We start from the raw sequence: 15,325 nt of genomic DNA, 5'->3' as shown, positions 1-15,325 counted from the left end.
TTACCAAGAAGGAACTTTTAATTTTTTACAATTTTTTAAGGTCCGGGGTAAGGAAAATTCGAGAAAATTCATTCTCTCTACAAAAATCGTTATATCTCCTAAACTATTCGTCGCAGATTATAGCTACCTGCGTTACATCCGAGTCCAATAAAATCAAAAATGTGGAATGGCTTACTTGGATAATTGTTCATTAAACAAAAAGAAGGGAATAAGAACAGTCCCTCATACCAAAGTGGTTGCCTTAGACACGTGTGTCAAGCTTTCGTCCCTGTGCAATACGATGAAAATTGTTAGAATGAGAAACATAGAAGGAAATAACAAACAAATGAAATCAACAACAGAAGTCAATCGTGCATTCGTGGTTACAGCAGCAATGGACCTTACCACGTGGGAGATTATAGCTACCTGCGTGACATCCGAGTCCAAGAAAATCAACAATGTGGAATGGCTTACTTGGATAATTGTTCATTAAACAAAAAGAAGGGAATAAGAACAGTCCCTTATACCAAAGTGGTTTCCTTAGACACGTGTGTCAAGCTTTCGTCCCTGTGCAATACGATAAAAAGTGTTAGAATGTGAAACATTCAAGAAAATAAAAAACGAATGAAATCAACAACATAAGTCAATCGTGCATTTGTGGTAACAGCAGCAATTGACCTTACCACGTGGGAGATTATAGCTCCCTGCGTGACATCCGAGTCCAAGAAAATTAACAATGTGGAATGGCTTACTTGGATAATTGTTCATCAAACAAAAAGAAGGGAATAAGAACAGTCCCCATACCAAAGTGGTTTCCTTAGACACGTGTGTCAAGCTTTCGTCCCTGTGCAATACGATGAAAATTGTTAGAATGAGAAACATAGAAGGAAATAACAAACAAATGAAATCAACAACAGAAGTCAATCGTGCATTCGTGGTTACAGCAGCAATGGACCTTACCACGTGGGAGATTATAGCTACCTGCGTGACATCCGAGTCCAAAAAAATCAACAATGTGGAATGGCTTACTTGGATTATTGTTCATCAAAAAGAAAAAAAGGAATGAGAACAAACCCTTGTGGTTTCCTTAGACACGTGTGTCAAGCTTTCGTCCCTGTGCAATACGATGAAAAGTGTTAGAATGAGAAACATAGAAGGAAAAAACAAACAAATGAAATCAACAACAGAAGTCAGTCATGCATTTGTGGTTACAGCAGCAATTGACCTTACCACGTGGGAGATTATAGCTAGCTGCGTGACATCCTAGTCCAAGAAAATCAACAATGTGGAATCGGAATAAGAACAGTCCCTCATACCAATGTGGCTTCCTTAGACACGTAAGTCAAGCTTTCGTCCCTGTGCAATACGATAAAAAGTGTTAGAATGAGAAACATAGAAGGAAAAAACAAACAAATGAAATCAACAACAGAAGTCAGTCGTGCATTTGTGGATACAGCAGCAATTGACCTTACCACGTGGGAGATTATAGCTACCTGCGTGACATCCGATTCCAAGAAAATCAACAATGTGGAATGGCTTACTTGGATAATTGTTCATTAAACAAAAAGAAGGGAATAAGAACAGTCCTTATACCAAAGTTGTTTCCTTAGACACGTGTGTCAAGCATTCGTTCCTGTGCAATACGATGAAAAGAGTTAGAATGAGAAACATTGAAGAAAATAACAAACGAATGAAATCAACAGTAGAAGTCAGTCGAGCATTTGTGGTTACAGCAGCAATTGACCTTACCACGTGGAAGATTATAGCTACCTGCGTGACATCCGAGTCCATGAAAATCAACAATGTGGAATGGCTTACTTGGATAATTGTTCATCAAAAAGAAAAAAGGGAATGAGAACAAACCCTTGTGGTTTCCTTAGACACGTGTGTCAAGCTTTCGTTCCTGTGCAATACGAAAAAAAGTGTTAGAATGAGAAACATAGAAGGAAATAACAAACAAATGAAATCAACAACAGAAGTCAGTCGTGCATTTATGGTTACAGCAGCAATTGACCTTACCACGTGGGAGATTATAGCTACCTGCGTGACATCCGAGTCCAAGAAAATCAACAATGTGGAATGGCTTACTTGGATAATTGTTCATTAAACAAAACGAAGGGATTAAGAACAGTCCCTTATACCAAAGTGGTTTCCTTAGACACGCGTGTCAAGCTTTCGTCCCTGTGCAATACGATGAAAAGTGTTAGAATGAGAAACATAAAAGGAAATAACAAACAAATGAAATCAACAACAGAAGTCAGTCGTGCATTTGTGGTTACAGCAGCAATTGACCTTACCACGTGGGAGATTATAGCTACCTGCGTGACATTCGAGTCCAAGAAAATCAACAATGTGGAATGGCTTACTTGGATAATTGTTGATTGAACAAAAAGAAGGGAATAAGAACAGTCCCTTATACCAAAGTGGTTTCCTTAGACACGTGTGTAAAGCTTTCGTCCCTGTGCAATACGATGAGAAGTGTTAGAATGAGAAACATTGAGGGAAATAACAAACAAATGAAATCAACATTAGAAGTCAGTCGTGCATTTGTGGTTACAGCAGCAATTGACCTTACCACGTGGGAGATTATAGCTACCTGCGTGACATCCGAGTCCAAGATAATCAACAATGTGGAATGGCCTACTTGGATAATTGTTGATTAAACAAAAAAAAGAGAATAAGAACAGTCCCTTATACCAAAGTGGTTTCCTTAGACACGTGTGTCAAGCTTTCGTCCCTGTGCAATACGATGAAAAGTGTTAGAATGAGAAACAGAGAAGGAAATAACAAACAAATGAAATCAACAACAGAAGTCAGTCGTGCATTTGTGGTTACAGCAGCAATTGACCTTACCACGTGGGAGATTATAGCTACCTGCGTGACATTCGAGTCTGTGACGGGGACTTTCTTCGGATTGATGATTGTTTACTATTTCTCTCCTATATTACCTCGGGCGCCAATTGCGATAGGTTTTATAAGGTCGCAATTCCTTACGTCGCTCACTATTATCGACCCTGGGTAGCTTTTAAACAGTTGGAGAAGGGTTCGATTCAATCTGAGGTAAGAGCGATTGACCAGTGGTGATTTATTTCGCTAAATGGCAGTAAATGTCTATGAGATAAATAAAAGACACCCTGACGAAACACACTATATTTAACAATATCCGTTCCCTTATGTACAACACCAAATTATATACAATACTATCCTATATATACAATAATGCAAAAGGCTACTAAACACCAAAAGCAAATATTTACAATGCAACACGGTACGGAACGAGAACTAAGCGAGGTGAGCAGGTGGCGTATATCAAGCAGCAGAAATTAGTAAGCAGTGAGCAAGCAAATTGAGCGATGATAAAAACGGTTAAGTGCGGACAAGCGTGGAAAGCATGCAGATTGGCGTGTGAAATGCAGTCTAATAAGTCAGATGTGATCACCTATCCTGTGTTCCGTACGGTCCGGTTCGATACCTCTTTATTAGAAACAGCAAGCCTGAACAATATCTTCGAATCAGGTCTTGTATCGGCGCATCCACCAAAAATTGATATTAAGTCAGACTGGGCAGGGTGACTCACCGAAATGACCACGGTGATCAGTGAATCGGAAATACGCGATCCCTCTCCACAAGATAAGGAATTCCGTCTGGTGGTCCCAAATAAGAGTTACTCGCAATAAGGGACCCGACACACGGATTCCACTTGAGAAAGTTGGGTCTTAGACACAGATTTCAATCAGGGTACTTGTCGGCGCATCCACCAAAAAAAATCTCAGGTCGGACTGGGCAGGGTGACTCACCGAAATGACCACGGTGATCCGTGAATCGGAAATAAGCGACCCCGCTCCACAAGATAAGGAATTCTGTCTGGTGGTCCCAAATAAGAGTTGCTCGCAATAAGGTACCCGACACACAGATTCCACCTGAGAAAGTTGGGTCTTAGAAACAGATGTCAATCAGGGTATCTGTCGGCACATCCACCAAAATAAATCTAAGAAATAAACTTCGTTCGGGGTATACTATGGCGCATCCACCAATTCTAGACTCGAGTCAGAACGGACAGGGTAATTCGCCGAAAAGACTGCTGTGATCCGGAGATCGGAATTAAGCGACCCCTCTCCCCAAGATAAGGAGTTATGCCTGGTAGTTCCAAATAAGAGTTGCTCGCAATAAGGAACCGGACAGACAAACTCCACTTGAGAAAGAAAGATCTGAGAAATAAATTTCACTCGAGTATACTTCGGCGCATCCACCAATTCACGACTCGAGTCAGATCGGACAGGGTAATTAGCCCAAAACACCGCGGTGATCCGGAGATCGGAAATGAGCGACCCCTCTCCTCAAGATAAGGAGTTCTGCCTGGTAGTTCCAAATAAGAGTTGCTCGCAATAAGGAACCGGACAGACAAACTCCACTTGAGAAAGAAAGATCAAAGAAATAAATTTCACTTACGGTATACCTCGGCGCATCCACCAATTAACGACTCGAGTCGGACCGGACAGGATAATTAACCTTAAAGGCCGCAGTGATCCGGAGATCGGAAATAAACGACCCCTCTCCCCAAGATAAGGAGTTTTGCCTGGTAGTTTCAAATAAGAGTTGCTCGCAATAAGGAACCGAACAGACAAACTCCACTTGAGAAAGAAAGATCTTAGAAATAAAATAAATTGCAAATAAATCACACTCGGAAAGTATCGATGGAACACAGGAAAGTCACCGATAATACAGACAGGAATAAAACGGTTCTTACCAATCCTAAGAATTTCCCACTTCACTACACGAACTCAAATTCTTTTCGTGTACGGGCTAAGTGTCAAATTCACGAATATAAAATACGGCACTAAAACGTCCAACGTTCAAAAGAAAAATTGCAAACTAAAAATTAAACTCTTAATTGTTACTCAAGAAAATCCGCTCAATAACTATGAAAATATATAGCTCGAAGACGCCGACAGGAGTAAATCGGAAAATAACTTAATACTTCGAAGACACCGGCAAGAATAATCCTCCTTTTCCGAAATACTTCACTTGTAATCTCGGTTGGAAGGGGAAAATTTCGAGTCTCGAAATCGGCGGTATACCTATGAAAAACGAACGACAACATGTAAAAAAGAACATATTGAAGAGATAACGTCCATCGCGTTGTCGCTCGAAAGTTTTTATACATAGGCTGATATTTTAAATTGCATCGTTATATTTTCATGAAATAAATAAATCAGAAATTATTCCAAATGAAAATTTTTGAATTGCCCGAAAAATACCTTCACTGCTCTCAATTAATATTTTATTTTCACCTACTCAGATGACTGGTAGAATAATGATGGAATTCTAAACCTGGGGCAAATTATACTGGGTGATTCTAATAAAATAATCATTGAATTCTAAACCTGGGTAAATTATACTAGGTGATTCTAGTAAAATAATTATTGAATTCTTGACCTGGGCTAAATTATACCGGGTGATTCTAGTAACGAATTTCACTTCGTTACACACCCCCCTTACTTCCCCAAAAAAAAACGAAAGTTTTTTTTGTCACCACCTGCTACCCCGCTGTTCAACTATCTATTGGCAGACGGCCAATATCATCCCTGGGTGAATCTCCATCGGCCATAGTTGGAGGTTCGTTGAGGGTCGCAGTAGCTCACACTGGATTCCAATGGACCGGAGATTGGGTTGACCTGACCTCACGCCCTGATCCATTCCGACTCTAGACGGCTCCTCTTGTTGCCTCGTCCGGGCTCGATTTTCTCTTGGGCATGGACAATCCCTAGACATAACTCCCAAACGACCGCAGCGAGAACAAAATAATCGGACGTTGTTCCGGCAATGTCTCCGGGCGTGGCCCAGTAGTCCACACCGCAAACATGCACCCTCCATGAGTTTGATGAAGCGTGGAACTTCCCTCTGCGCTCTTGGGTAGTGTGGGTCTGGGGCTGGTACGTGGGTTCTGGAAGGCCTGCGGGGTTTTCTAGCCTTTGGCTTGTGTCGTCCACCGGCATGGCCACGAGGTAAGTCATAGGGGCGTCGTCTCGCCGGAGGTGTTGTGTGATGACATAGAGATGTAGGTGGTCCCCTAGCCGCCGTCTCCTTCCGTTGCGGTTGCCAGAATTCGATTTCTTCCTCCACTAACTCGTCGAAACTGGCCGGCATGGATTCCACTATTCCGGCGTCGATGAGGTCCCACTCTCCTCTAGACATCTTTGTTCTAAAACACAACAAGATTAGCGACCCATTGTATAAAACTTACCAACACCAATGACGACCTACTTCACTTATTGACGGACAGACGGACGTCCGCGGGACAGAGAGGCGCCCTTACTCCTGGGGAACCCAAATTCGCTTCGTCCTCCCATTCGGAAACACGAACTTAGGGTGGAGTCTACCCCGCACTCCTGGAGGGCGAAACCGCAGCAGCCTCTGCCTGAATCGGGGAGTCCAGCCACCCTTTGGTTGCCTCTCAAAGGCTTCTACAAAGCTCTCTCCCACCTTTATGGCCTCAAATTTTGACGGTCTTTCAGATGAGGCCATCTCTTTGGACCCCTCTTTGGCTTATACGGCCAGCTGCCTGAAGGTCATCTCGCCCCATGCAGCGGAAGGGCGATGCGCTGGATCAACCCTCAGAAGTTCCACCAGGCTGCTGCGTAATCTCTCTGGCACCTCGAACATCTCCTCCCCGCGGTAGTGTCCTATCAAGTTCATGACCTTCTTTTCCCCATTCGGCGTCATGAAGGGTAGCTTCCCGGTTGCCATGTATAAAGCCGTCACTCCCATGGCCCACACATCCGAGGGGAGTCCGAATGGCAACCTTTTCAGGACCTCCGGTGCCCAAAATGGGGGAGTACCAGCTCGCCGCGACGTGGTCGGGAACCTCTGATTAAGTCGGCAGGCGAGCCCGAAATCAGCGATGCAGACCCGCCGACCCCGGTTTTATATCCCGGTGCAGGATACGCTGAGCATGGCAGGCCGCCAGCCCAGCGAAAGCCTGCCCCAACATATCACAACACTCCCCCTCCGGCAGAGGCCCCCGTCGTTGGACCAGTTCCAACAGGTCTCCCTCCATCAGCTCGACCCCAAGATAGAGCCGTTCGTCGGTTACGTAATCCACCAATAGGCGGACCACGTTTGGGTGTCTCATGGCTTTCAGCATCCTCAGCTCCGTCATGGACACCTCGTCTTTCGGGGCCACCTTCAGAGCAAATCTTATATCTCCGTGTTCGACCTCGAACACTTTTCCAAAACCTCCCTCGCCGAGGGTACGGATTTTCCGGAAGGGTCCGGAGATTCTGGTTATTCTCTCCGGAGTGGGCTCTTCATCAGAGGGGTTGGAGGGTACGACCGCCACTGATCGCAACATATCCTGAAAGTGTTAGAATGAGAAACATTGAAGGAAATAACAAACAAATGAAATCAACAACAGAAATCCGTCGTGCATTTGCGGTTACAGCAGCAATTGACCTTACCACGTGGGAGATTATAGCTACCTGCGTGACATCCGAGTCCAAGAAAATCAACAATGTGGAATGGCTTACTTGGATAATTGTTGATTGAACAAAAAGAAGGGAATAAGAACAGTCCCTCATACCAAAGTGGTTTCCTTAGACACGTGTGTCAAGCTTTCGTCCCTGTGCAATACGATGAAAAGTGTTAGATTGAGAAACTTTGGAGGAAATAACAAACAAATGAAATCAACAACAGAAGTCAGTCGTGCATTTGTGGTTTCAGCAGCAATTGACCTTACCACGTGGGAGATTAAAGCTACCTGCGTGACATCCGAGTCCAAGAAAATCAACAATGTGGAATGACTTACTTAGATAATTGATCATTATACCGAAAGAATGAAGTAAGGACAGTCCCTTATACCAATGTGGTTTCCATAGACACGTGTGTCAAGCTTTCGTCCCTGTGCAACACGATGAAAAGTGTAAGAATGAGAAACATAGAAGGAAAAAACAAACAAATGAAATCAACAACAGAAGTCAGTCGTGCATTTGTGGTTACAGCAGCAATTGAACTTACCACGTGGGAGATTCTAGCTACCTGCGTGACATCCGAGTCCAAGAAAATCAACAATGTGGAATGGCTTACTTGTATAATTGTTCATTAAACAAAAAGAAGGGAATAAGAACAGTCCCTTATACCAAAGTGGTTTCCTTAGACACGCGTGTCAAGCTTTCGTCCCTGTGCAATACGATGAAAAGTGTTAGAATGAGAAACATTGAAGAAAATAACAAACGAATGAAATCAACATTAGAAGTCAGTCGTGCATTTGTGGTTACAGCAGCAATTGACCTTACCACGTGGGAGATTATAGCTACCTGCGTGACATCCGAGTCCAAGAAAATCAACAATGTGGAATGGCCTACTTGGATAATTGTTGATTAAACAAAAAAAAGTGGTTTCCTTAGACACGTGTGTCAAGCTTTCGTCCCTCTGCAATACGATGAAAAGTGTTAGAATGAGAAACATAGAAGTAAATAACAAAGAAATGAAATCAACAACAGAAGTCGGTCGTGCATTTGTGGTTACAGCAGCAATTGACCTTACCACGTTAAAGATTATAGCTACCTGCTTGTCATCCGAGTCCAAGAAAATCAACAATGTGGAATGGCTTACTTGGATAATTGATCATCATACAGAAAGAAGGGAATAAGAACAGTCCCTTATACCAATGTGGTTTCCATAGACACGTGTGTCAAGCTTTCGTCCCTGTGCAATACGATGAGAAGTGTTAGAATGAGAAACATTGAAGGAAATAACAAACAAATGAAATCAACAACAGAAGTCAGCCGTCCAATTGTGGTTACAGCAGCAATTGACCTTACCACGTGGGAGATTATAGCTACCCGCGTGTCATCCGAGTCCAAGAAAATCAACAATGTGGAATGGCTTACTTGGATAATTGTTCATTAAACAAAAAGAAGGGAATAAGAACAGTCCCTCATACCAAAGTGGTTTCCTTAGACACGTGTGTCAAGCTTTCGTCCCTGTGCAATACGATGAAAAATGTTAGAATGAGAAACATTAAAGGAAATAACAAACAAATGAAATCAACAACAGAAGTCAGTCGTGCATTTGTGGTTACAGCAGCAATTGACCTTACCACGTAAAAGATTATAGCTACCTGCGTGTCATCCGAGTCCAAGAAAATCAACAATGTGGAATGGCTTACTTGGATAATTGATCATTGTACAGAAAGAAGGGAATAAGAACAGTCCCTTATACCAATGTGGTTTCCATAGACACGTGTGTCAAGCTTTCGTCCCTGTGCAATACGATGAGAAGTGTTAGAATGAGAAACATTGAAGGAAATAACAAACAAATCAAATCAACAACAGAAGTCAGTAGTGCATTTGTGGTTACAGCAGCAATTGACCTTACCACGTTGGAGATTATAGCTACCTGCGTGACATCCGAGTCCAGGAAAATCAACAACTTGGAATGGCTTACTTGGATAATTGTTCATTAAACAAAAAGAAGGGAATAAGAACAGTCCCTTATACCAAAGTGGTTTCCTTAGACACGCGTGTCAAGCTTTCGTCCCTGTGCAATACCATGAAAAGTGTTAGAATGAGAAACATTGAAGGAAATAACAAACAAATGAAATCAACAACAGAAGTCAGTCGTGCATTTGTGGTTACAGCAGCAATTGACCTTACCACGTGGGAGATTATAGCTACCTGCGTGACATCCGAGTCCAGGAAAATCAACAATTTGGAATGGCTTACTTGGATAATTTTTCATTAAACAAAAAGAAGGGAATAAGAACAGTCCCTTATACCAAAGTGGTTTCCTTAGACACGTGTGTCAAGCTTTCGTCCCTGTGCAATACGATGAAAAGTGTTAGAATGAGAAACATTGGAGGAAATAACAAACAAATGAAATCAACAACAGAAGTCAGTCGTGCATTTGTGGTTTCAGCAGCAATTGACCTTACCACGTGGGAGATTAAAGGTACCTGCGTGACATCCGAGTCCAAGAAAATCAACAATGTGGAATGACTTACTTGGATAATTGATCATTATACAGAAAGAATGAAGTAAGGACAGTCCCTTATACCAATGTGGTTTCCATAGACACGTGTGTCAAGCTTTCGTCCCTGTGCAATACGATGAAAAATGTAAGAATGAGAAACATAGAAGGAAAAAACAAACAAATGAAATCAACAACAGAAGTCAGTCGTGCATTTGTGGTTACAGCAGCAATTGACCTTACCACGTAAAAGATTATAGCTACCTGCGTGTCATCCGAGTCCAAGAAAATCAACAATGTGGAATGGCTTACTTGGATAATTGATCATTGTACAGAAAGAAGGGAATAAGAACAGTCCCTTATACCAATGTGGTTTCCATAGACACGTGTGTCAAGCTTTCGTCCCTGTGCAATACGATGAGAAGTGTTAGAATGAGAAACATTGAAGGAAATAACAAACAAATCAAATCAACAACAGAAGTCAGTAGTGCATTTGTGGTTACAGCAGCAATTGACCTTACCACGTTGGAGATTATAGCTACCTGCGTGACATCCGAGTCCAGGAAAATCAACAACTTGGAATGGCTTACTTGGATAATTGTTCATTAAACAAAAAGAAGGGAATAAGAACAGTCCCTTATACCAAAGTGGTTTCCTTAGACACGCGTGTCAAGCTTTCCTCCCTGTGCAATACCATGAAAAGTGTTAGAATGAGAAACATTGAAGGAAATAACAAACAAATGAAATCAACAACAGAAGTCAGTCGTGCATTTGTGGTTACAGCAGCAATTGACCTTACCACGTGGGAGATTATAGCTACCTGCGTGACATCCGAGTCCAGGAAAATCAACAATTTGGAATGGCTTACTTGGATAATTTTTCATTAAACAAAAAGAAGGGAATAAGAACAGTCCCTTATACCAAAGTGGTTTCCTTAGACACGTGTGTCAAGCTTTCGTCCCTGTGCAATACGATGAAAAGTGTTAGAATGAGAAACATTGGAGGAAATAACAAACAAATGAAATCAACAACAGAAGTCAGTCGTGCATTTGTGGTTTCAGCAGCAATTGACCTTACCACGTGGGAGATTAAAGGTACCTGCGTGACATCCGAGTCCAAGAAAATCAACAATGTGGAATGACTTACTTGGATAATTGATCATTATACAGAAAGAATGAAGTAAGGACAGTCCCTTATACCAATGTGGTTTCCATAGACACGTGTGTCAAGCTTTCGTCCCTGTGCAATACGATGAAAAATGTAAGAATGAGAAACATAGAAGGAAAAAACAAACAAATGAAATCAACAACAGAAGTCAGTCGTGCATTTGTGGTTACAGCAGCAATTGACCTTACCACGTGGGAGAAGAAGAAAATTAACAATTAACAATTAACAATTAACAATGTGGAATGGCTTACTTGGATAATTGTTCATTAAACAAAAAGAAGGGAATAAGAACAGTCCCTCATACCAGAGTGGTTTCCTTAGACACGTATGTCAAGCTTTCGTCCCTGTGCAATACGATGAAAATTGTTAGAATGAGAAACATAGAAGGAAATAACAAACAAATGAAATCAACAACAGAAGTCAATCGTGCATTCGTGGTTACAGCAGCAATGGACCTTACCACGTGGGAGATTATAGCTACCTGCGTGACATCCGAGTCCAAAAAAATCAACAATGTGGAATGGCTTACTTGGATTATTGTTCATCAAAAAGAAAAAAAGGATTGAGAACAAACCCTTGTGGTTTCCTTAGACACGTGTGTCAAGCTTTCGTCCCTGTGCAATACGATGAAAAGTGTTAGAATGAGAAACATAGAAGGAAAAAACAAACAAATGAAATCAACAACAGAAGTCAGTCATGCATTTGTGGTTACAGCAGCAATTGACCTTACCACGTGGGAGATTATAGCTAGCTGCGTGACATCCTAGTCCATAAAAAATTAACAATGTGGAATCGGAATAAGAACAGTCCCTCATACCAATGTGGCTTCCTTAGACACGTAAGTCAAGCTTTCGTCCCTGTGCAATACGATAAAAAGTGTTAGAATGAGAAACATAGAAGGAAAAAACAAACAAATGAAATCAACAACAGAAGTCAGTCGTGCATTTGTGGATACAGCAGCAATTGACCTTACCACGTGGGAGATTATAGCTACCTGCGTGACATCCGATTCCAAGAAAATCAACAATGTGGAATGGCTTACTTGGATAATTGTTCATCAAAAAGAAAAAAGGGAATAAGAACAGTCCCTCATACCAATGTGGCTTCCTTAGACACGGAAGTCAAGCTTTCGTCCCTGTGTTATACGATGAAAAGAGTTAGAATGAGAAACATTGAAGGGAATAACAAACAAATGAAATCAACAACAGAAGTCAGTCGTGCATTTGTGGTTACAGCAGCAATTGACCTTACCACGCGGGAGATTATAGCTACCTGCGTGACATCCGAGTCCAAGAAAATCAACAATGTGGAATGGCTCACTTGTATAATTGTTCATTAAACAGAAAGAAGGGAATAAGAACAGTCCTTTATACCAAAGTGGTTTCCTTAGACACGTGTGTCAAGCTTTCGTCCCTGTGCAATACGATGAAAAGTGTTAGAATGAGAAACATTGAAGAAAATAACAAACGAATGAAATCAACAACAGAAGTCAGTCGTGCATTCGTGGTTACAGCAGCAATTGACCTTACCACGTGGGAGATTATAGCTACCTGCGTGACATCCGAGTCCAAGAAAATCAACAATGTGGAATGGCTTATTTGGATTATTGTTCCTCAAAAAGAAAAAAGGGAATAAGAACAGTCCCTTATACCAATGTGGTTTCCTTAGACACGTGTCAAGCTTTCGTCCCTGTGCAATACGATAAAAAGTGTTAGAATGAGAAACATAGAAGGAAAAAACAAACAAATGAAATCAACAACAGAAGTCAGTCGTGCATTTGTGGTTACAGCAGCAATTGACCTTACCACGTGGGAGATTATAGCTACCTGCGTTACATCCGAGTCCAAGAAAATAAAAAATGTGGAATGGCTTACTTGGATAATTGTTCATTAAACAAAAAGAAGGGAATAAGAACAGTCCCTCATACCAAAGTGGTTGCCTTAGACACGTGTGTCAAGCTTTCGTCCCTGTGCAATACGATGAAAATTGTTAGAATGAGAAACATAGAAGGAAATAACAAACAAATGAAATCAACAACAGAAGTCAATCGTGCATTCGTGGTTACAGCAGCAATGGACCTTACCACGTGGGAGATTATAGCTACCTGCGTGACATCCGAGTCCAAGAAAATCAACAATGTGGAATGGCTTACTTGGATAATTGTTCATTAAACAAAAAGAAGGGAATAAGAACAGTCCCTTATACCAAAGTGGTTTCCTTAGACACGTGTGTCAAGCTCTCGTCCCTGTGCAATACGATAAAAAGTGTTAGAATGTGAAACATTCAAGAAAATAAAAAACGAATGAAATCAACAACATAAGTCAATCGTGCATTTGTGGTAACAGCAGCAATTGACCTTACCACGTGGGAGATTATAGCTCCCTGCGTGACATCCGAGTCCAAGAAAATTAACAATGTGGAATGGCTTACTTGGATAATTGTTCATTAAACAAAAAGAAGGGAATAAGAACAGTCCCTCATACCAGAGTGGTTTCCTTAGACACGTATGTCAAGCTTTCGTCCCTGTGCAATACGATGAAAAGTGTTAGAATGAGAAACATAGAAGGAAATAACAAACAAATGAAATCAACAACAGAAGTCAATCGTGCATTCGTGGTTACAGCAGCAATGGACCTTACCACGTGGGAGATTATAGCTAGCTGCGTGACATCCGAGTCCAAAAAAATCAACAATGTGGAATGGCTTACTTGGATTATTGTTCATCAAAAAGAAAAAAAGGATTGAGAACAAACCCTTGTGGTTTCCTTAGACACGTGTGTCAAGCTTTCGTCCCTGTGCTATACGATGAAAAGTGTTAGAATGAGAAACATAGAAGGAAAAAACAAACAAATGAAATCAACAACAGAAGTCAGTCATGCATTTGTGGTTACAGCAGCAATTGACCTTACCACGTGGGAGATTATAGCTAGCTGCGTGACATCCTAGTCCATAAAAAATTAACAATGTGGAATCGGAATAAGAACAGTCCCTCATACCAATGTGGCTTCCTTAGACACGTAAGTCAAGCTTTCGTCCCTGTGCAATACGATAAAAAGTGTTAGAATGAGAAACATAGAAGGAAAAAACAAACAAATGAAATCAACAACAGAAGTCAGTCGTGCATTTGTGGATACAGCAGCAATTGACCTTACCACGTGGGAGATTATAGCTACCTGCGTGACATCCGATTCCAAGAAAATCAACAATGTGGAATGGCTTACTTGGATAATTGTTCATTAAACAAAAAGAAGGGAATAAGAACAGTCCTCATACCAATGTGGCTTCCTTAGACACGGAAGTCAAGCTTTCGTCCCTGTGTTATACGATGAAAAGAGTTAGAATGAGAAACATTGAAGGGAATAACAAACAAATGAAATCAACAACAGAAGTCAGTCGTGCATTTGTGGTTACAGCAGCAATTGACCTTACCACGCGGGAGATTATAGCTACCTGCGTGACATCCGAGTCCAAGAAAATCAACAATGTGGAATGGCTCACTTGTATAATTGTTCATTAAACAGAAAGAAGGGAATAAGAACAGTCCTTTATACCAAAGTGGTTTCCTTAGACACGTGTGTCAAGCTTTCGTCCCTGTGCAATACGATGAAAAGTGTTAGAATGAGAAACATTGAAGAAAATAACAAACGAATGAAATCAACAACAGAAGTCAGTCGTGCATTCGTGGTTACAGCAGCAATTGACCTTACCACGTGGGAGATTATAGCTACCTGCGTTACATCCGAGTCCAAGAAAATAAAAAATGTGGAATGGCTTACTTGGATAATTGTTCATTAAACAAAAAGAAGGGAATAAGAACAGTCCCTCATACCAAAGTGGTTGCCTTAGACACGTGTGTCAAGCTTTCGTCCCTGTGCAATACGATGAAAATTGTTAGAATGAGAAACATAGAAGGAAATAACAAACAAATGAAATCAACAACAGAAGTCAATCGTGCATTCGTGGTTACAGCAGCAATGGACCTTACCACGTGGGAGATTATAGCTACCTGCGTGACATCCGAGTCCAAGAAAATAAAAAATGTGGAATGGCTTACTTGGATAATTGTTCATTAAACAAAAAGAAGGGAATAAGAACAGTCCCTCATACCAAAGTGGTTGCCTTAGACACGTGTGTCAAGCTTTCGTCCCTGTGCAATACGATGAAAATTGTTAGAATGAGAAACATAGAAGGAAATAACAAACAAATGAAATCA

At 41.3% G+C, this 15,325-nt stretch overlaps 1 protein-coding gene across 1 annotated transcript; it reads right to left on the bottom strand.

Moving 5' to 3' along the window:
- Positions 1-6,874: 6,874 nt before the first annotated feature.
- On the bottom strand, positions 6,875-7,330 carry LOC123675362 (cell division control protein 2 homolog). Its single transcript, XM_045610715.1, has one exon. The coding sequence runs from the start codon at positions 7,328-7,330 to the stop codon at positions 6,875-6,877; it is 456 nt and encodes a 151-aa protein (XP_045466671.1).
- Positions 7,331-15,325: the final 7,995 nt, after the last annotated feature.

This window comes from Harmonia axyridis, chromosome 3 (genome assembly GCF_914767665.1).
Source record: "Harmonia axyridis chromosome 3, icHarAxyr1.1, whole genome shotgun sequence".
In the NCBI taxonomy this organism is placed as follows: Eukaryota; Metazoa; Arthropoda; class Insecta; order Coleoptera; family Coccinellidae; genus Harmonia; species Harmonia axyridis.
This window is presented reverse-complemented; position numbering and strand designations above follow the sequence as displayed.

Bases quoted from the DNA above. Each gene is read 5' to 3' on its own strand.
- LOC123675362 (XM_045610715.1), bottom strand. From the start codon at position 7,330: ATGTTGCGATCAGTGGCGGTCGTACCCTCCAACCCCTCTGATGAAGAG.